This window comes from Aquila chrysaetos, chromosome 5 (genome assembly GCF_900496995.4).
Source record: "Aquila chrysaetos chrysaetos chromosome 5, bAquChr1.4, whole genome shotgun sequence".
Classification (NCBI taxonomy): domain Eukaryota; kingdom Metazoa; phylum Chordata; class Aves; order Accipitriformes; family Accipitridae; genus Aquila; species Aquila chrysaetos.
In genome coordinates this window covers 53,324,157-53,344,996 of record NC_044008.1, presented here as the reverse complement: position 1 = coordinate 53,344,996, position 20,840 = coordinate 53,324,157, and the positions used below count along the sequence as shown (strand labels likewise).

Below are 20,840 nucleotides of genomic sequence, written 5' to 3'. Positions count from 1 at the left end.
GGACCAAAATGAGCAAGATTGCTGAGAAAGGAGGGAAAGGGAAATAATGTTTTGCAGTTTGCTGAGGATGCAGAGGCATAAAAAGGACCTCTCAAAGCTGGCAGTAGCAATTTGTAGATGAATATATGTGGGTGATGCTGCAGAGCACAGAGTGGGGTAGAACAGTGGAAAGATCTCCAATATGCCATTAGCTGTTTCTCCTCACTAGCCTAGGACAGGTCTCATTTCATCAGAAAACGAACAAGAGTATATATGTTGCTTTCCTGAATTGTCTTAATTGGAGGGCCAGCATCAGATATTGGGATGGTAACAAGGAAAAATCAGAGGCCAGTTTCCACCAATCTAATCTATCAGTTTGCCTGCAAATCCTGTTTCATTATTGCAATCTGAGCTTGGAAAGTGACCCCTTTGTATTATAAAGGTCACCCTGATGTCTTTTCTTTATCAATCAGTAAATCAAGTCCCTTAACCTTTTCCCAGGGCAGAGATTTTTCAAGCAGGTAATGGACAAACCTACCCAGATCAATATCTGAGTGCAGACGAGCACCCAAAGTTCAAAACTTCACTCAGACTTCTTGCATTTACACAGCCAGGCTGAAGTTCTGCAAACAGAGCTCACAACAAGTCATCCAAGGTCTCCAGACTAGAAACTGGAATTGTAGAGAAAGCAGACAAAATTAAAAAAATAATGAAGGAAAAAATAATTACCGAGCTGTTCAAAATCACATCTTCATTTCTGGAAGGAGTTCAGTGAAGGAAAAGATTCCTATGCTGTTCAGTTTGCTTCATTTATCCTTTCTTCATAGATAGTGCTGTGTCTCCATTGCATAAATTGCAGTCTCCCCATGCCACGTCTCCGCCAGCGTGGGTATATTCCCAGTGCTGCTCACAGTATTGTAGGAGGGTCAAAGAGGTCCCCTCTCTCTGCCTCTTTCAAACAAATCCCAAATCAGGAGAGGCACTGGGCATGTTTGGGACCTCAGCCATAGCCAGCGTTGGTGAAAAATCACTCACGTCTGTGGTGTTACAGCAGGGATGACTCTGGCTCCTGCTTTCAGTCTTTCCTTGCAGATCATTAGCAGACATTATGAAAAACACAGATGATTAAGACTGACCTCCAGGACACATCACTTTCAACCTCTTTCCAATTGGAAACGCTTTTAGCAATAGCTCCTTTTTGTCTTTTGCTTTTAGAGCAGATTTCTACACAGGCTGTTATTTTAAATCCTACACCAATGCTGCTACCCCCAGTCATTAATCTCTGATGCTGGTCCTTGTCAAATACTTGCTGAAAATCTCAGTGCACTATATCCACTGAATTTCCCTTATATGCAGTGGCAGTTAGCTCCTCAGGGAAAGCCAGCAGATTAGTTGAGTGTGACCTCCCACTACTTCAAGCCACATAAGTTTGGCCTTCACAGAGTGTTGCTTTTCCAGGTGTTCTCCCACAACATCCCTTAAAGTTTAAGAAGATTTCCAAGAATTTCCCAGAGCAAACATTAAACTTACTGGTCTGTCTCTTGTCCCCATTATGTCCACCACCTTCCAACTCTCATTCATCTGTCCCATTTTAGACAGGCAATTTAAAATGTCAGTGAAGAGCTTGGCGAGTCATGTGCATGCCCATGGGTGTGTATGTTACAGGATGTGCTCTCCAGCAGTAGAGGATGCTCACCTTGTCCCATGCCCTTGAACAGCTGGCCACTGGTATGGGGACATCTTTCTCTTCATCCTCTATAAAGTTGGATACAATTTTGGCAGATGAAAAATATTTAATAATCCTTCTTTCCTCTTATTGCTGATATAAGGTGGCTTTCATTCTCTGTCATCAGTCTAAGTTCTCCATACATCAGTCTCAAGATAAGCACTTTCTCCTCTGTATCCTCTGTACCAGCTCACTGTTCTCCTCAAAACTCCAAACCCCTCCTTGCTGTGAGGCCAGTTTCATTATCTCTCAGAGATACTTATGTGCAAAAGGACCTTGCTGTCTGAAATACACCCTCAGCATTCTGTATGGCTGCTGCTTTCTGTCCCTTTGTTTTCTCCTGCTTTCTTCTTCCTCCCCTCTCCTTTCACTGTAATACTTCAGCAGTGCCCCGTCATGGCCTCTATCTCTTGCTTAGCCAGCCTGGCGTACGTCAGTCCTTTCATCCCATCTTTTATTGTCTTTATTTTTACTAGACTGAATGTTTAAGGCAGCCTTCCCAACTGTATCTTAAAGACCTGCGTTAAAGCCCAGCCAGCTTTCTTCAACTCATTTTGCATTCCCTGTAAGCCTGCTCGCCGAAAGGCCAGCGGTTTTGTACAGCTGCCCTTTCTGCAGACCCTCCTCAGCACTTCAGCTCTGCAGGGAATATAATAACTGCATCCTAGATGCTCTTCAATTTCAAGTGTATTTATTACAGCTGCTCAATTTCCTTTAATCTGTCATTTCTCCTTCTCCTCCCCCCACAATTGCCGCCTTTTCACTGAACTATAAGTGTACTGAAGGAGGTTTTTACCTCTGACCCTCACTGTCCACTCCAGCCCCATCCCTGCACTGACTCACGCTGGGTGCCTTGTGCACTGATTATCGCTCATTACCCATGTGGCTTAACGCATGTGACGGGCCCTTTGCAAACAAGTGCAAATGTCGCAGACAGTACGCTCCCACTGGTGACCCCTCGGGACTAATTGAGGGAGAGAAGACAACACTTTCATGCACAAATTGCCTGTATCATCAGCACTGAGATGGAAATAAAGACCGAGAAACTCTCCCAGGCCTGTCTGAGAGAAGGAAACCTTAACAACAGAGAGTGCCTATGTCTGCCAGAGTCTTGTAAAACAACGTACTTCTGCGGGGCTAGAACTATGTTTTTATGTAGGGGATGTGTGTCCCTTTGGTAACAAGGCTGAGCATAAAACCACAAGCATCCCTTCAGAGCTGGAGCAGAAACAGCCAGAGAAGCCCAGTTGATATGAAAGACATCAACATGCCTTCCCTGTATGTTAAGCTGTGTGAGCACGCACACACCCTGAGGTTTAATTGGTGTATTAATGTATTAAAGCACTGACACAAACAAACAGGGACTGCTTTCATAAACTACAAAATCCTTGAGTACATTGTAATTAGCTGGGCTTGTTGAACCACTTAATAAGCAAGAGATAGCATGTGTCTGATGCCCCCACGCCTTCGCTCAGTGGGACAGACAGGCAAGTGCTTAAATATGAAACAAGTTCAGTCCTTAGGTGAACCTTTAAGAAAAATCGTTTCACTCCCTGTCATAGGGAACTTCTGCCCAGGGCAGACACAGCTGAGACCAGCACCAGGGTCACAGGTTTCTCTGGTCACGGTCCCCATTCTTCCCCTGGCATCCTGTTCGCTGTCTGGCCATGCACTCCCACGTGCTTCTGTATGAACTGCAATAGCCTGGGGAAGGCAACATGCTTGCTATGTTTCCCTTCCTGAAAATGGCCCCCAAACTGTACCCTTAGCAAAGTCTTATTGACTACTAATTGCAAAAGTACGCTAAAAACCTTCAAACAGGACAGATACAGAAAAAGGGAAGCAACACAGCAGGACAAAACACCACGTAGACAGCATTTTTCAGTAGATCCCAAAGCTTTACAAACTAACTGTAGATTCATAGGAGTCCTTCTCCTCTGCAATCCTGCCCTCTCAACTCACGACACAATGATTTCACAGGAGCAGTCTCAACCTTCAGCCTTGACTGGAAGGGGTTGGGGGGAAATTAATTTCCCTGTGCTTATCCAGGCCCTTTATTTGGGGACCAAACCTGGAACCTGTTGGACTAGAGGCTGTATGAAGCTCCCTGAGGATATGTCTGATCCAGTTAGAGAAGAGGAAAGAGCTGCCACATGCTTGCTCCATGACCAGGCAGCTCCCAGCCTGCGTCTGGTGGTTTCCAAGCAAACGTGGGAAGGGCTGGCACTGGGATCATGGGGGAGAAAGCACCGTGTTGGACATGGTGAGGGTTACCTTTTCAAATGTTGGGCATCTTTCCTTGTGACATCTCATCTTTGGGGTATTCTACAGGGGGAAATACCTGGTTTCTGAACCAGGTAACTAAGAAGTGTGAAGCATATGGCTGTATCTTAGCATCCAGTATGTTCATTTGGATGGGGTAAGGAGAAGTGAATATATTCACATAACTCCATATGACACAGTGGCACTACCATGACTTTCACCAGCTCACAAAGTAGACCAAAGTAGTGAAGGCCAGGAAATCATCCAAAACACAGCCCAAAAGCTTTCTGTCCAGCAAGTCATTACCAGGACTCATGCTGTGATCACCCTTTTCCCACTCCCTGAGGGGTCCCAGGAAAGGGGAAGAGTCAGCACGAACATAACCAGAGCAGGCGAGACATGCCTAGGGTTACTCTAGGGTTACTCAGCATCCCTGAATGCAGAATGGGCAGGCAGTGCCTTAATTTTATCCCAAATTCCAGTTTACGCCCACAACGATACCACCAATCCACGTGCTCCTGCACAGTCCAGCTGGCTATCTGGCACCTGACTTAACTTTCCCCAGCACATCACCACGCACAGCAGCAGCTTTCAGAGAGCAGGCAGAGAAGCTCCCTCAAACACCGCCTCCACCGAAGTCCACCACAGGCACTTGCAGTTCTGCAGCTATTCCTAGATCCCAACTGGATTCTTCTTTTCATCTTTGTTCTGCCTCCTATTCTAGTGCTGAACCCCAGGCCTGCTGCCTTGGAGCTTCCTGCAAACGATGCATTCATCCATTTTTAAAGGTGACCTTCCAACTTTAAAGGAAGTTAGCAAGCCTCACTGTCTTCATTTGCCCTCTCTTTCTTTTCAATCTGCTCTTTATTATGAATTAAAAAGGGGCCTGAAAAGTTTCTTTATTAAAAAAATAAAGTCTTTAGAAAAAGCACATGTTTCCAAATCATTTTTCTCCCTGTTTTTGCAGCAGCCTTCTTGGATGTCACGATGCTTGCTTGCTGCCAGCTCTGATGGTGAAACCTGCTTGGGTGTTTGGCCTCCTCCCATCCCCGCTGATGCCTGCCATCCCTGTCCCACCACTGGCCTCCCCCTCCCTCATGCTGTCACTGCTGTTTGGCAAAGCAGCGCCCTGAAATGTTCCGGGTGACAACTAACCTTTGAAGAAGCAGGGGTGGAAGTGGGGTTATTTTTAACTTGGATCATACTAGACACCCGGGTTAGACTGTGGCCGCATAAGCTCTTGTGCTGGCACAAATGAAGAGCAGCAAATAAATGAAGTTCTCTTTATCTCACCTTACTGCCAAAGCTGCATCTTACAAGCCCTGGGGCTGTATAGCAGTGGAAAGGGAAGGTGTCTCCAGCCTTTAGCAATAATAATATTTCTCTTGCCAATGAATTGGTCACAGTAATTAAAAAGGCAATAACAAAGCAACATGATAGTTTCCTGCTGTTGTACAACATTTTGCCATTTAATCAGGACAAGCAGAATCCGAATATTTACTGTAATACAACTGAAATAAGAAAGAAAACTATGATCTTATAAAATGAAAGCTGAACTTCCAGCCCTTCTCTTAGATTACAGAATTAAACAAAAAAAACCACAAAGAAAAAGTAAGCAAACCAACCAAGCAACCAGTCTCTCTTCCACCATTTTCACTCTTTTGGCTATGAGTTCTGGTGCTATTCAGACAGGTTGTGTTGGCTATTTCTTTTTGCCAAGAGGTCAGGACCCCACAAACCAGCGCCATGCTGCCATGCTCTGGATTTAGTCATTGGCATTTGCCTCCATCCAAGAAACCACAGACATTTTCTGTGCTGTGGACATCTGGCTACCAAGAACGAGGCTGACACCCACAAACTCATTTCATGCTGACCACCAAGTGACCACAAATGAGCAGGAGCCCTTATTCACAGCTAGCTTGAGTGGAAGTGAGCCTGGAAGTGCTCGGCTCAGTCAGAAAGCAGCCACCCTCTCTTTCCAAACCATTCAATTACATTTTCCCCTGCCGCTATTTGCCAGACCCAATGTTAACCCTTCAACCCTGCTTGATCCCAGAGCATACCTAGGAATCTTTCATTCTCCATCCAAGCCAACATGGACATGCTTTTTCCGGAAGCCCAGCTCTGCTCTCACATGCTCACTAGGACATAGCCTTTATTCCTTTAAAGGTCAACCATCAAGCTGCACAACAAGGGAAGCAGCTGATTAGGTCCTTGCTACAATTATATACTCAAAGTAGGGGAGTACTTCAGATTTTTAGGAGAAAAGAGGGCTTTGCAAAGCAAAGGCAAGATTGCAAGGAGAAGGTGCTACCAGGTCGAGATTTAGTACAATAAATAATGGAAAGTTCCTTGCCTCACACCCTCAGCCTTTCCTTAGCTCTCTCTGATGCTCAGTTTCATCTTTGGGCTATGAATGATTAATGGAGCCTTAAAATATATATAATCTATATCTCCTAGAACAAAGAGTCTTTATTCAGGGGGTTGTGAGGGAGCAGGAACCAGCATGTGCGATGCCTGCACTTGGGCTGGGATGTCCCTTGGGAAAGGACCCCTGTGGCTCCTTGCTTCTTTCCAAACCCAGAAACTGTTCTGAGCTTGAAGCTGAGCTCTGTGGGAGACCCCAGCTCAGTCTCTACAACACAGGGACATGCTTGCTGCTGAGGGTCTCAAGAATTGCTTTCTTGAATCACGCCCAGGACCAGCTCAGAGCTAGGCTCTTCTCACCCATCCCTGGCAGCTGGAGTGCACAGATACCACCAGTGCACTGTGGGGGACTTAAATCACTTATGCAGGATTACAGATGGGAAAGCTGCAGCAAAAACTCACCTCAATGTCACAGCCTAATCCACTGAAGACTTTACCATCCTGATTTCCAGTTCTCTGCCTTTCGCAGTAGATCACAGTGAATGATTGTGTCTCTTCCCTTGGAAATCCAGCACCACCTTTCCACCATCAATATTTGATTCCTACTATGCATACAAACACAAACATACACACATCCCTGCACCACGATCAGCAAACATCTACTTACTTCTCCAGACAAGAACATCACTTCAGGCAATTCCAATGATGTTATGTCAAAGTAACCTTTCCAATTGAAGAGATGGCCATCCTCTGAGTTCTTGTTGCGGAACCTAAGCATGGGCCTGGGTAAGATCTGGTGAAAGCTCAAAGCCCATAAGGATCCATCTTTACTCAGAAGGGAGAGGTCTCAGACAGGGCAGGCTTGGCAGCGAAGTCCTCCGTGGCTCGTGTCCAGCAAGCTATGGGATGCCTCCTTCCCTGTGCTGGCAGGCCAACAGCCCAGGAAGCTGGCAAACCTGAGCTTCACAGTGCTATAAACTAATGGCACAGGCACGCCCCAAAAGGTTGAACCATCCCTTCAAGGGATCACCCAAATATATTCCTGTGCAGCCCATTTGTTTTCAGTGGTCCTTTCAGGATCAAAAAGCCAGGTTTCAGTCTATGCTGTATCTCATGATAACCACATTTCCTTGCTATTTGGAGTCTTAAAGATCTTCTTCCTTCAAAGGGACATTTTTGATCCTTACCCATTTGGGTGTACCTGACGATATCTTTTATGCTCAGGAGTCGTCTTTATTTTCTAAGGGCGATTCTGTTTTTTTGGTAGGAGATGTTCTTCGTCTTGTAAGATTGCTATTGACATCAATCTGCCCATTTTCTCTGAGGCTCAGGCCAGCGTCATTGAATCCAGGGAAGGAAATTTGGCACAAGATTAGATGTTTCACGCATTACAGTCATGCAGAGGAGCTTAAGGACCTACATAGAACAGTACCCAACTCCCAGAAGTCCCCTCTGAGGTTAACAGGATTAAACTGAACTTTCAGTCTAGTCACAGGACAGTATTTTCCTCCAAGATGCACTGTCAGGGACTTTGCTGCCTTTTTCTGAAGCTGTGGCTATACAGATCTTCTGTTGGAACTGAGTGGCAAGTGTTTCATATGGCTGCAAAAGAGGCGATCCGCCTGTAATGCACGCTCTGCTGGCACCAGGCAGAAGGGTTAAGGCACACCAGGGTCTTTTTTGTTTATTGCCCAGACTGGCACCTATCATCTAGTAGCCACCCTTGCAGATTCGTGCTAAAGGAATGAACAGCCGTGCCAAACACCTCCTGCAGCTCTGCCATCTACCTGCTGGCATCCCAGCTGCGTCCTCCAGCCACCAGCCCTGACCTGAGCAGTCAAACAGGAGCAATGGTGGGTGTTAACCCCAGTCTCCAGCAGCACTTGGCTCTTCTGGTTTTCCACTCTCACACAGTGCCAGATCTGCAGCATTTCCAGCCAGAAGAGCCCCTGCTAGTTCCTGAGCAGGGACTGACAGTTTCTCACTGATACTGTCTAATGCAGTCAGTTATCCTTTATGCATTTAGAGCAGATCCATCAAAATAATTCCTGCTAGAGGTCTGAATTCAGCATATTACACACAATAGCTCCCTGGAAGGAAAAAAATGACACTTACCTGTCTTTAAGGGAGTCCCTTCTCAGTCACCTGCAACGTCTGTGCATTGTGAGATGTGATGGCTTTGGGGGACATGTACCTCTGGAGTTGTTCTAGCAGTGCTGAGCATATGACTGGAACTTAAACACTCTTAAACTTGCAGCCCCCTCTGGCACCATTTGATGAACAAATGTGTCTCAGGAAACACAAAGCAAACGTGCAGTCACCTTCAGCAGTCTATGTGGGACTGGACCAGGCACTAGCAAGGAAGGAGTGAGTGTGCGCAACTGCTCCTATCGTCCCCAAATATCGCTTGGCACTGATGCAGCAAAACGAAAATGCTCTGTTGATCCAACATATCTCTAAAATGACCAGGCAACAAGGCTTCATGAGGAAATCTGTGCAGAGGTACAACTCTAGCCTGGCAAGACAAGCTCACATTGGTGGTGTTTGAAATGTGCATACTGCATTATCATGATGTCACCTTACAACCCTGTTACTGGCACCAGGGACTGAATCCCAGCAGGACCAGGCCCTGGAAACATGCAGAACGTCAACTTGCAAGACCATGAGCTCCTTCTCTCTTGTACCAGGTGTTACAATACATTCCACCGCCTCACCGGTCTAGTCCACAGACTGCAAACATCCCTCCCTCCCTCTCCCAATTATCTTAATAAACAGCCTGGACACATCTCTGACTCACTTAAGATAATGATGACCTGGCCATGATTAGCTTATTCAGACATCCTGGCAGTTTACCGAGCCTAATGCGACTCCGGTCTGGCTCTTTCTGACTTCTCATGAAAGAGGCTGACCTCCAGCAGCAGCTGTGCTGCGATCAGTGGATGGAGACCCACATACAGATCAGACACAGGCTGCTCCCAAAATTCAGCCTGGAGCCATGAAGGCTACTTGCTCTGAAAACCAGCTCTTAACTGTTCCAAAGGCCTGGGGAATAGCAGTTTTTCTTGCCTGCACACAGACCTGGTGGGGTGGTACCAGTCCCAAGATACAAAACAGAAACATGGGGTTAAGGACAACCCCAAATACCAGATTACCAAAGAGCATCTCTGCATATTACTTTTCTGGCTGCCTGTCTGAAACATTCACTCGCCCAACCTCAGAGCAAAAGCAGTACCAGTCAGCCAGTCACATAACATGAATATTGTAAGCAAACCCTTGGAGGAGAAAGGCCCAACAGCCTGAAATCATAAGCAAATCCTTACAAAAAGTCAACTCATCTGCAGGAATCGGGCACAGGTCACAAATGACTCACTAACAGCAGAGCAAATCATTTAACCACCACTTGGAACAAATCCCTCCACTTTGTAGAGAACAACCAAAATTTATTCCTGCTGATTAGTCAGCAGTTATACTCACAAGTTCAAAATTAATATCAAAGTTCAAAATGTAGTTGTCTTGTACTGGGACTCTGCTTTACTGCTGGAGAGACCTTCATCTTCTCTTAGCGAAGGAATCATCCTGCATTTATTTACCGGGGCTGGGAGTGTGGGTTGGGATTTATTCTAGCTCTTAACTTGACAAATTCAAAGCCTGAACTCCACCTCAAAGTGCTGTCTGGCAAAAGCTCAGTTAACACTCTCTTGAATTTCTGTACTGATTTCAGTAAAAACAGGCACTTACCACTTCTCTGGGAACCAATTACCAAATCCCAGTAAGGAAGACGGACAAACAACCCCCAAAACTCCAATGGTGCATCGAAGGAGGTGAAATTCAGAAATGAAGAACAATGTCAGGAACTGACACAACCAAACCAAGCTCCCAGCAGAACCAGAAAAGTGTTGTATCTGCATCCCTACGCCCTCTGTGTCTTCCCCACGTCAGTTTACAAGAAACACAAAGGAAGCCACATTGGGCAAATTAACTTATTTTTACCATTGGGTTTCCTATGTTGTTTTTTAGGGGTCAAGGCAAAGCAGTATCTACGTGATTCCCCATGGTGTGGACACAGGGTAGGATGTCCTACAGCCTGCAGTGCACCCCTGTGGCACAACAAACTCAGGCCCCCAGAGATGTGGGGCTGGTGGCTGATGTTCTGTGGCATCAGACCACATGCTGGCACCACCAAGGAGCCTGCCTGCCACGAGGAGGGCGGGATGGGGTCGACACTGGAGAAACCACAAAAGATACAGGCAAAGCAAAATGCACCACAACAGCAGAGGAAGATAGGTCGCCACTTCACCAGGTAAAGCACCTTTTCCAGCTGTGTGTGTGCCAGTCTCCTGTCATACTCTTTGCCCTTCAAAGCGGCTGTGTGCACTTTCCTATAGCTTGTTAAACTTTTCCGCCAATTGATTAGGGTCTGCAGGCACTGGTAAATACACAGTTAATAAGGACTCTCTGACTCATCACGTAAACTGCACCAGAAGCGCTTCGAAATGTTAAGCAAAAATGAAGTCACCCGGCATTGATTTCTTGCATGCTGTCTTCCTGCTGCCCCTCCAAACCTGTGGTTTTTAGCTTTACTACTGTGTCTAGGCCTCTTTATCCTCTGCTAATGCCAGGGCTTAACCCCAAGGATCTGCAGCTTGTTCTGGGTACAAATCAGAGCAGAGTGGTGATGCAGTGCTGCAGTTTGCTGAAACAGCAGAAGCACCTTCCTCTGACTGTCCACAGCTCCTGGGACTTCTGCCCCTGCCTCCCTGGACAGCAGGGCACAGACACGTGCTGGAAAGGCCAAAGACTTGGTGGCAGAGAAAACCACCACTTTCAAAAGAAGCTTCAGCCTCTTGGGAAAGAAGGGCTGGCTCCTTAAAAGCACATTTAAATAAACAAAAGAGCAGCAAAGAACATCAAGACTCAGCCGGTGCAAGTTGGATAAGCAACTATGGAGACTCAATATACCCCAATCTTGACCTACAGCGTCACACACATCAAACACTTGCCTGCAGCAAGTCGAAGCCCAAGGTCCCACTGGGCCATGCATTGCTTCCATCATGCAGAGAGGTATTGTGCTAGAATCATACTGTGCCCATCACACTCACTCCAGGCATGAACTAAAAGAAATGTGACTCCATCTTTTTAGAGTCAAAACACAAGGAAACAAAACTTTGCTTCTCTGCTTGTTCACATGCAGGCTCCATGCTCTACAAGAACTGAGAAGGCAGGCTTGTGATTTTCAGGTGGAGCTGATATGTGCCACTGCCTGCACCCTACCAAAACAGTAAACCAAGCTCCTTCAGTAATAAGCTCTGTAAACAGCTCCAGAGTCGTTTGAAGCCAGTGTGGGGAGGCAGAGCAGGACAACAGTATCAACTCACAGTCCAGCTGTCTCAAAGAGCATGGAGCCTCCACATGGGTACATCAGGCAACAGAGGTGACCAAGAAGCAAGCGCAAGTTAAAACAAGTACCCAACCCCTCTGCAACGCATGTCAGAGCCCGTGGGCATAGTTAAGCTAGCTCCTTGGGAACTGGCAGCATCAAAAACATTGTGGGAACTCATTTGTAAGGAATCAGTTTCCCTGAAATACAAAGCAAAGTGAACTAAGGCTGACCATACCATCAGTCTAAGTAATTGGCTAATCGACCCCGTTTGCAATGTTTCTGCACTGTGAAATGTAACAGACCTGGGAGCAGTGGGGAGGAAAAGGCAGAGCTTCCAACACCAGTGTTTGTTTCCCACACCTCAGAAGGGAAAGGGAAATAGGGATGAAATCCGATGCAGCTCAGCTGCCCATCCCATGTGTAAGGTTATATGTCAGGAGACAGCCATTTGTCTCGGGCATCGCAGACATCCCTGGAAAGGTAAAGATCTCAGCCATCACCTAATCCTGTGAACCACAGCACCCTATCGCTTCTAGAGGCATACTCATTAGAAGGGAATAGCATGCAGAAATTCACTCATAGCATAATTTTGAGACATTTGCTTGAAAGTCATGCCAGGAAGTTATAGGAACAGAAGGATGCTGGAAAACATGTTTCTATTTTGCTCATCAAAACTCTCACCAGGTTTTCTAAGAGGGTTCCAGCACCATTCACCAATATCACCTCAAACACATCCTCAGCCTCATGCCCACAGTCACTTGCAGGTTGGCACAGCAGCTTTAAGTCGCATAAATGACATCTCCCATTAACAATACTAACACACAGCCCCTAAGACACATCCTCATGCCGAGCCCTGCATGCTGCGGAGTAGTTCCTCTCTCCTCCTGGAGCAACCAACCGTCCTTACGTGAACTCCTGATGAGGAACCCAAGTGCAGGGCTCACCTGTACCCCACCACCTCTACATCAAACACATCCTTGCTAGCTTAATAGGAGGCTAATTGCCCCTGATGAAGGGACAACAGGTCAACATCCAACAGGAGAGCAATTTGCACAGCCGAGCAGGGAGACCTGCAACAACAGCATGTTCTGAAACAAGAGCAATGCACCCAGAAAAATCTTTTAGTGTCAAGCTCCCTGAGAGATAAAGCTCCTAATAAAACTCCTTCCACTAAGTGTAGAAGCTTGTCTTGGCAAATCCTGACATCATCTCCCAGCAGTACCGCCTTGCCCCTAAGAATATGACCATTTTGAGCTACAAAAGCCAACAGGTTGTCAACTGAGATCATCAGCAGCTAAGCTTTCAGGCAAGAAAACATCTTCGTGTCTGATGAGAGTGACAGAAGCAAGAGCTACACTTGAGCAATGTTCACATCAGAACTGTAAATCCCACCCTCCACAACCCCCCGAAGAAGCAAACGAACCAGACTCCCCACACATGGAACATCTCATGAAGAAGTAGACTATAGGACGTGTCATTCTGAATGTTTATTTATTTTGTCTTCAAAGAAGAGACCTGATGCAGCTGTTTCGTTAGAAAATAAAGTGTTTATTAAGAAACTAGACATTGAACACCCCTAGAGTCTCTGTGAAAAGGGACCGTCCCATTTCCCATTAGCACAGGATGATAGTTATGGCAAGATAAGAATGCTCAAAGATGGAGGAGTCTCATTGACAGAAAATGAGGTAATGATTTACAATAATTAAAAATAAAATAAAATTTAAAAAAAAAACATCCTTAGACTCGCTACTTAAAGCCACCAATCGCAAACGGCCATGACTGGCTTTTGTTTTCAGCAGTGAGGAACCAGAGATTTTAATTGGTGTTAAACAAATTGAGACATTGATCACAGTGGGGAGAACTGCTTTAAATTATGCTGTACGGTCCGGAGGATTTCTTCTAAGCAGAGATGGACCTGAGCTGCAAAATTCAACCCTTCCTCTGCTAGGGTGTTTGGATATAGGCTTCTGGTCCAGGCCCACGGATGTATCTCTAAGACTGATACATACAGTTGAGAGCAGAGTCCCCTGAACAGTGCTAGGGAGAGGAGACAGTTCAGACGGACAAGACATCCCCAGGTCAGGTGGGCGACTTCCAGGAGATGGGGAAATTCAGTTCAGACAAGCACCCAGTGATTCACACGCTTGGCGAAGCTCCTCCTCACTCTGTGAATCTGCAGAATTGAGGTGTCAATAACACATGGCCGCAGGTCCTCTCTGGCGGTGCACCTCTTGCATTTCCAGCTCCGATGCGGGCAGGAAACGTTGTTGGGAGTTTTGGTCATGGTTTCTGAAGCCATCCAACCTGAGCCAAGCCTCCTCATCCTAATGCAGATGACCCCCTAAGGCATGTCCATTAACTTAAAGCAATCTGCTACCGTTTCTCCTGTACTCTTCTATTGCACTTTACCTTTTTATGCGAATGAACCAGGAGAAGAAGCGAGAATGGAATATTCCCAGGGACATCCCTACGGGAAAGCTGATAATAAAACCTCCTGGCAATCTCCAGGGTGGTTCATGCAGGTCACCTGTAAAGGCAGGATGAAGCAGAACATCCCATTCTGAGGCTTCTGCTCAGTTCTGGCAGAGGGGGACTGTGAGTCTTTCCAGTGGCAGTGACCCTTCAGGGCTGGTGATTTAGAGACATCCCTGATGTGATAAGGTTGTCTCGGGCCACCAAGAAGGCAAGCAAAGCTGAGTGGCTGGTGAGCAAGCTCCTGGTTCAATACTCCTCTCAGAAAAGGATCTGGCCACACCTGAAGCTTTTGGAAGGTTTTTTTTCCTCTAGAGGAAAATCTGCCTTGCTTATAGGTTATCACTGATATGTGTGAGCAAATCTGTATTTCCCATACACGTGATGTCCAGAGAGTCCAAGGAAAGCCCTGCAAGTTGCCGCGAGGGCAGCTGGTTTCTCTTGAGGACAGGATCAAAGGGTTTACTTTTCCATCTGAGAGGCTTTGGATGAAGTAAGACAAAAGTGGGATGGGAGAGGGGGAGAGAATATGAATATCGGCCAGAGAACAGGATCAATATTCCTGTTTATGCCAGAGAAGAAGCAACAGAATACTTATTTTCCCTCTCCTTCAGTCAGCCTCGAGCTGATGGTTCTGAGTACGTGACTGGGTTACAATCAATCTCTAGTTGGGTGGGAATACAGGGGAGAGCTATAGGGGGCTGGAAAAGGCCCAGCAACTGGGACCTGCGTGCGTCTGATATGCTTTTCCACTTTGCTTACTGCCCTAGTCCTGGCAAGGACACAGACCCTCCTGCGCTATGGATTCTCCATCCACGCGGGAAGTCCAGGCAACTACTCAGATAAAGCTCATCATTCAAGCAGCAGGGAGAGACCAGAGTACGACAACGATATAGTCAGATCCAATGAGCCGCTCTAACACACACAGACAGACAGACAAACAAAAAAAGCCTCCTAGAATATGTGCACTTCAAAGATAACCACATTCTCTTCCTGTCAGAGAAGTAAGATTTTTTTTTTCTTTCCATTATTATTCCTTCCAACATTATTTTCTGTGCAAGAACTGGGAGCGGGGCTGCCATTGTTCTTACCAAAAGTCTTCATTCTGCTTTAGTTTCTTCCAGGCTCCCCGCCTCAGCTCGCTCTGGGAGACCTCCCATGGCGGTGCCACATAAGAGGTGATGGCGGCATTCACTGGGTGTTGCGAAGACACAAGCTTACAAGGAAAACTCCAAGCAGGGAGGACATGACTAAAGATGTCAGTTTGGTTGGCTTGGTTGGTTTTGTTTTGTGTTTTATTTTAAAGCAAAAGTACAATTATTTACTGTGTTATTAGGATGACTCCTTTCAATTGGGTTTTAATTCTCTTTATTTGCTCTCATTGCTGCTGTTGTGCCTTGCAGGAATATTTAACGAACACAGCGACCACTGGAGGAAAAGAACAACCCTGTTATCTGGTGACAGAAAACCACAGTTTCAGTTGGCTTTAACGTGTGTACAGGCAGGGCTGTAGAGTCCTATTAGGAGGAGACCTCAATCCATACAGACCACGCTTACTGCTTCCCACCATTTTGAGGGCACAGCCTATAAACTTGACATCAGAACAGGGACTTTTAAGGAGTTTTTAAAAGCCATGACGTCCTTTGCTGAAATAAACACTGACATCCTCAACATAAATGCCTTGGTTAAGAGGTTTGGAATGTCCAGGGAGGCTTATTGGATTCAACATAATTTCTCTGAAACCTAAAGGGGAAAAAAAAACAGAAAAAAGAAAAAAGCAAAATAAAGTAAACGAAAAAACAAAAAAGAGCAAAACTAGAAAAAAAGAGAGAGATATCGACACACATGTAATTATTAAAAATGAACCAAATGAATAACCAGCAAACGGCTGCCGTTAAATTAAAGCCAAAACACCCTCTCTGGGCAGGGCTACCTCACTCTGGCTTTCCATAAAGAACAGGCAATTATTTCATGTGGTGTGCGCAGGCACAAGTGCTCGAGGACAAGGGGCATGCAAGCAGTCTGGAGAGAGAACCGGGAACAACTCTCTTCTAGAGGTTCCCACTAATCAGGGGTGGAAAAGTCCTCAGTCCTACCTAGTCCATCTTTCCTCTCCTAGGCAGGGAGTGAGGAAAACGGAGAATCCTTCCTATGTCTACTTTTCTCTCATGATTTATTTAGTCTGGCTTAACATTTCTGAAGCCAAAGAGTACCACTGTGAGGCTGGAGAGACCTGACTTTCATAACCCCATAGACTAGACTTCCTTAGCCCCAGCTGTCCCAACTACACCAAAACCTGCACACTGGAGGGAGGCATCTTCTCCTTACACAACCCCACCTCTTTAAAAGTAATTTGAAGGTTTAGGATTTGCCAGAAATACTGGACAGATGAAAAGGAAAAATAAGTAGAGCAGAGAACATGGGCATGTTCCTTCCTTCAGTCCCAACAAACTTACTGGGCAAATATAACGTTTTCAAGGGCTGTGTATTAACCATCTCTTCGTAACGTTCCTGCCATGGGATGTCCCAGCCAGGGAAATCCACTACTAGCATGTTTCTAATATAGAAATGATTAGATGTTAATCATTATTAAAGATGAACATTATTCCCTGAAGCTAAATAAATGCAAATATTCAGGAGTTGTCAGAGAAAAGTTCTCTGGACTGGAGGGAGCAAACCTGTTGCGGAGCACGGGATGCGAGCTCCAGGAGGAAATCCTTCAGCTGAGACATCCAGTCCCACAGCCCTCTCCTCAAGGTCTGACTGAAGGAGGGCACATTCTGGTTCACTGTTAGGACACATCCTGATATTTAGCCTACATTTCCCTTCTTCGTGACTTGATCCCTTGTTTCCTATCATCCTTTGAGCTAAGTGCTGCAAGTGCTTGCAGAAAAGACCCATGCATTTGTCTTCAGGTGTCAGGTTATAATTTTTTACATTACTCTCTCAGACACCCATTTGTAACTGTATTTCTACATCTGAGGCCATCCCAATGGACTGGAAAGAGACATGGCAGGAACAGGCATAGGTCACTGAAGGGAGCTGCTAAGACTGCAGTGAAGTTGCTCTTAGCTCAGATTAAGTATGTGGACATAAGAGGCTTCTATGCCAGCTTACCAAAATCCCCAATACAGATCCAGTTGCCAGGACCAAGACATGCATGGCAGAATCCTGGGATTGCTCTAATCTGTCCCAACTTCTCATGGGCCCAAAGGGTTTTTCCAAGAAAATTACTGGGACGTCTTGGCTACACAATTGCTCTAAGGTCTGCAAAATGCTCCTGCTCCTCATACAGTCACAGGATCCTCAACAAATCAGGCAAGTTAGCCCAAGTCTGGCATCACTAGAGCAGCATGGAGCAGCTTGGATGCCCTTGTGAATTGATCTCAATAGGAAAGGTGCTTTCTACTAGGCTAGGAACAGAAAGTTTCTCAGACCAAATCTACACCAGCCAGAAGATTTTTTTTTTCCTATTTCTTCTTTCTGTTTTTTTCTTTTATATTTATTTATATTTCTTCCCTGCACTATCTTATTCCATCTGCTCATCAAAAAGCATGCCTCTTTTGATGAACCTGAGGATGCAGATAAAAGCTGTTTGTTTGGTTTGGAACTGTTTAAACTTGTTTGGGGGAAACTATCTGTTATTCTCAGTGGCCCTGAAGGGCTGATCCACATGGGATAGTAAGCCAGGCTCAGCTTCGCTTCATGTGTCATAAACAAAATTCATAGGCAAATTCCAAGTGTTGAAATATCATTAGTAGTGAGAAAGAACCTAGCTCAACTCTCAGAGCCAAAGCAGAGTTTAAAGTGCTGATGCTTGGAAATGTGTATGTAAACTAAGTCCATTTCTTATCAGAGTCACTGGGAGACAAATAAACATGGCATCCCTGAACGTCACTATTTATCGTGTTTTGTTTTTCATAATATAAATATATTTTATGGCCACCAAAGGATAGCTGGGAAAGTCTATACTCAACAATACCAAGTATCTCCAAGGAGCACTCCTGTCTGCTTTATTTTCTTTGCATTTCTTAGCTCTGCTAAATTAAGGCAATTCCACTTCTGCCGGACCACATCCAACAGACCTAAAAACCCACTGGGGGGACACAGCCTCAGAAAAGGGACATGTGAAAGATCAGCAAGACTTAAGGCTGGGGACTCTGAGGGCTTTGCTTTTTGTCATCAGTGCTATGCTGTGAATCCCAGCTACAGGGATCTCCAGTGACAGCAGGGTCCTTGCAGAATGGGACTGCAGTAGGGGTTACCCCAAAACTGCAGTCACTACTGAGGGATGATAAGGAATGCGGCAGGAGGGCAGCCTACATTTCTGAAGCTTAGGGACTGCACGCACATACCGCTGACTCAGGAAAGCAATGCAGCATCGGTCATTTTGGCATCCTCGCCTTCTGATGTATTAAAGTCCCCAAAGAATCTGAAAAAAACCATGCTTCTCTCCCGACTGGTTTTCTCTCTTTCCTCACTGCTGTCTCCCACTGCTACCTTCAACCCCATTCTCTTGTATGGAGCAGAAACCAACAAGGTTCTTGCTAGGTTTATGTCTTTGCTGTCAGATGTGAGATGGATGATGTTCACTGAGATGTCCAGGGTTAAAATGGGTGAATCTCAACAGGTTCTGAGTTTGGATGCTGCTACGACAAATGTCATCTTTCTGCCATCAAAGCTACTAACTCCTGCAAAATTATCTTGGAAATGTCTTAAAGAACGTGGGGGGTTTGTTTTACTTCTTTTTTTCCAAAAGAAACAAAGAAAGAGAAAGAAAAGTGTTCACCTTCTTAGAAGGAGTTGGGGAAATTTTAAAAACAATCCCTTTTGTGGAGTTTCACATTTGTCAGTGCTAGCTGGAAAATGGGAGGAAAATTACTATCTTTGACATTGGTTGTAGATTTGGAGGGCAACTCCTATATACAAGCCTGAAAATAGTAAGGAGGTAAAAAACCCCACCCTGTAGATTCAAATCAAAAGCATCTCCAAAGACCTACAAAACTGGGAAGGGTCTGACAGATCAAACTTCATGCTTCTCCCTGTTCTAGTGAGACCACTTTTTAAATAAAAACATGATACTGTCTCTACTAATAGCCATGGTATGGTAGTGGAATAAATGTATGGAGAGTGTTGGAGAACAGGGAAGGAGGAATGAGCTCAGAATTGCTGTGCAGCTCTAAACAGCTTGAGATGGAGGGGGCAGATGGGGCATTTCTCTAAGCAGGCTGGAAGGATGTGGCAATGAAAGGACAAGAAAATTGAAGGCAACCAAACCATGCAATCAGGTTTTGTCCTCAACCCTGGCCATCCACTTAGTCCTCCAGAGCTGTCGTGCATTTCCCAACACCCTGGCTAGTGGGTCTCAGCCACTCTGCCCCATGCACATACCCAATCCAGCCTACGATACGAACAGTGCCCTGCAATGAACACCCTTCCTCCACTGACTGAGAGCAAGACTAAGGAGACAAACCAGATAATTTCACCTCTCATTCACTGTTTGCCTTCTGGTAAAATTGCAACCATTCAAATATACCACGCTTCTAGGACTTTTGAGATCTGAAGCTGCTCCAAGTCACCTGAGAAGAGCAGCAGGGAACGTGACATAGGGAGGTGATGGAACAACGCAGAAAATGATGCACAACTCCTCACAGCAGCCCCATCCGCCACAGCAGGAATGGTGCAGCCCAGTTGTGAAACACAGGGAGGGAAACTGCGTCTAAAACAGCAGCATAAATTGCTGTGGGAACGGATGAGAAAAGCGATGGGATGCCATGTGACACCTGGCAAAAATGGGTTAAACAAAAATAGCAAATAAGGGGCAATGAGCTGGCCAAACATAACACTGCTATCCACACAGCCCACGTTAGGCAACGGAGCTTTGATCTCCCTTCTGTGTTACAGAAGAATTTATGATTTAAAAGAAAAGCAATAGGAGACTCCAACAACAGTGTACATTTTATCTTTCTCTATGCACAGATATGAAGTATGAATAGCATCAAAGAAGGCATGAAAACCATAAAGCCTGGCCTGCATCCAGAGCAAAGGAAACAGCCATCCATCTAGTCAAAGCTAGGACTGACATGTCTATATCTGAGGGGAAAGCAACACAGCAATCCAGGTTTCCTGTCATGGATGGATTCATCTGCAGGGCTATGATACAAAACCCTCTGTTTTTTTCTCCCCCTGCAACATATAGCAGGGTGAGATGCAACCCAGCCTAAGGCCTCGCTTGCTACAACAAAGCAGGTCACAGAAGCTCAGCAGAAGCACACCCTGAGGTTCTCGCTGATGCTATCAGCTGCGGATAAGCACATCATCTCCTCTACCGTCCAAGGTAAAGCCAAAGAGCCTAGACCTCCTCTTATTTACACCAGCCCAACGCTGTTGACCACAATGGAGAACCACAGGAAAATTCAGCCCACAGATGAATTTCACACTGATACACAGACCTCAAGCAGCTCTTCAAGTAGGTAACAGCTCTTTTAAGATTCACAGAAAGGCACTGAGAGCTACAGAAATGCTTATGATTTTTCATTTTCATGGAAACAGGGTCCTTATTCCCCTCCACAGCAGCTCACCTTGTATCTTTGTTCATTTTCCATGGTTTAACCTCAGGCATAAGAGTCTCCCACTTTAGCCAATGAGACTTGA

General features: G+C 45.7%; 1 protein-coding gene across 3 annotated transcripts in view; it reads right to left on the bottom strand.

Annotated features, from left to right (window-relative positions):
- Positions 1-20,840, bottom strand: part of NTRK3 (neurotrophic receptor tyrosine kinase 3) — a 233,712-nt gene that overhangs the window by 70,375 nt on the left and 142,497 nt on the right. Inside the window, exon 13 of one of the 3 annotated variants that reach the window (XM_030014714.2) lies at positions 13,242-15,929. The exons of the other annotated variants lie outside the window; for them this stretch is intronic. Coding sequence (XP_029870574.1) covers positions 15,811-15,929 — 119 coding nt within the window. The 3' untranslated portion in view covers positions 13,242-15,810. Of the gene's footprint in view, positions 1-13,241; positions 15,930-20,840 lie in introns of those variants that run through there. 3 annotated transcript variants of the gene reach the window in all.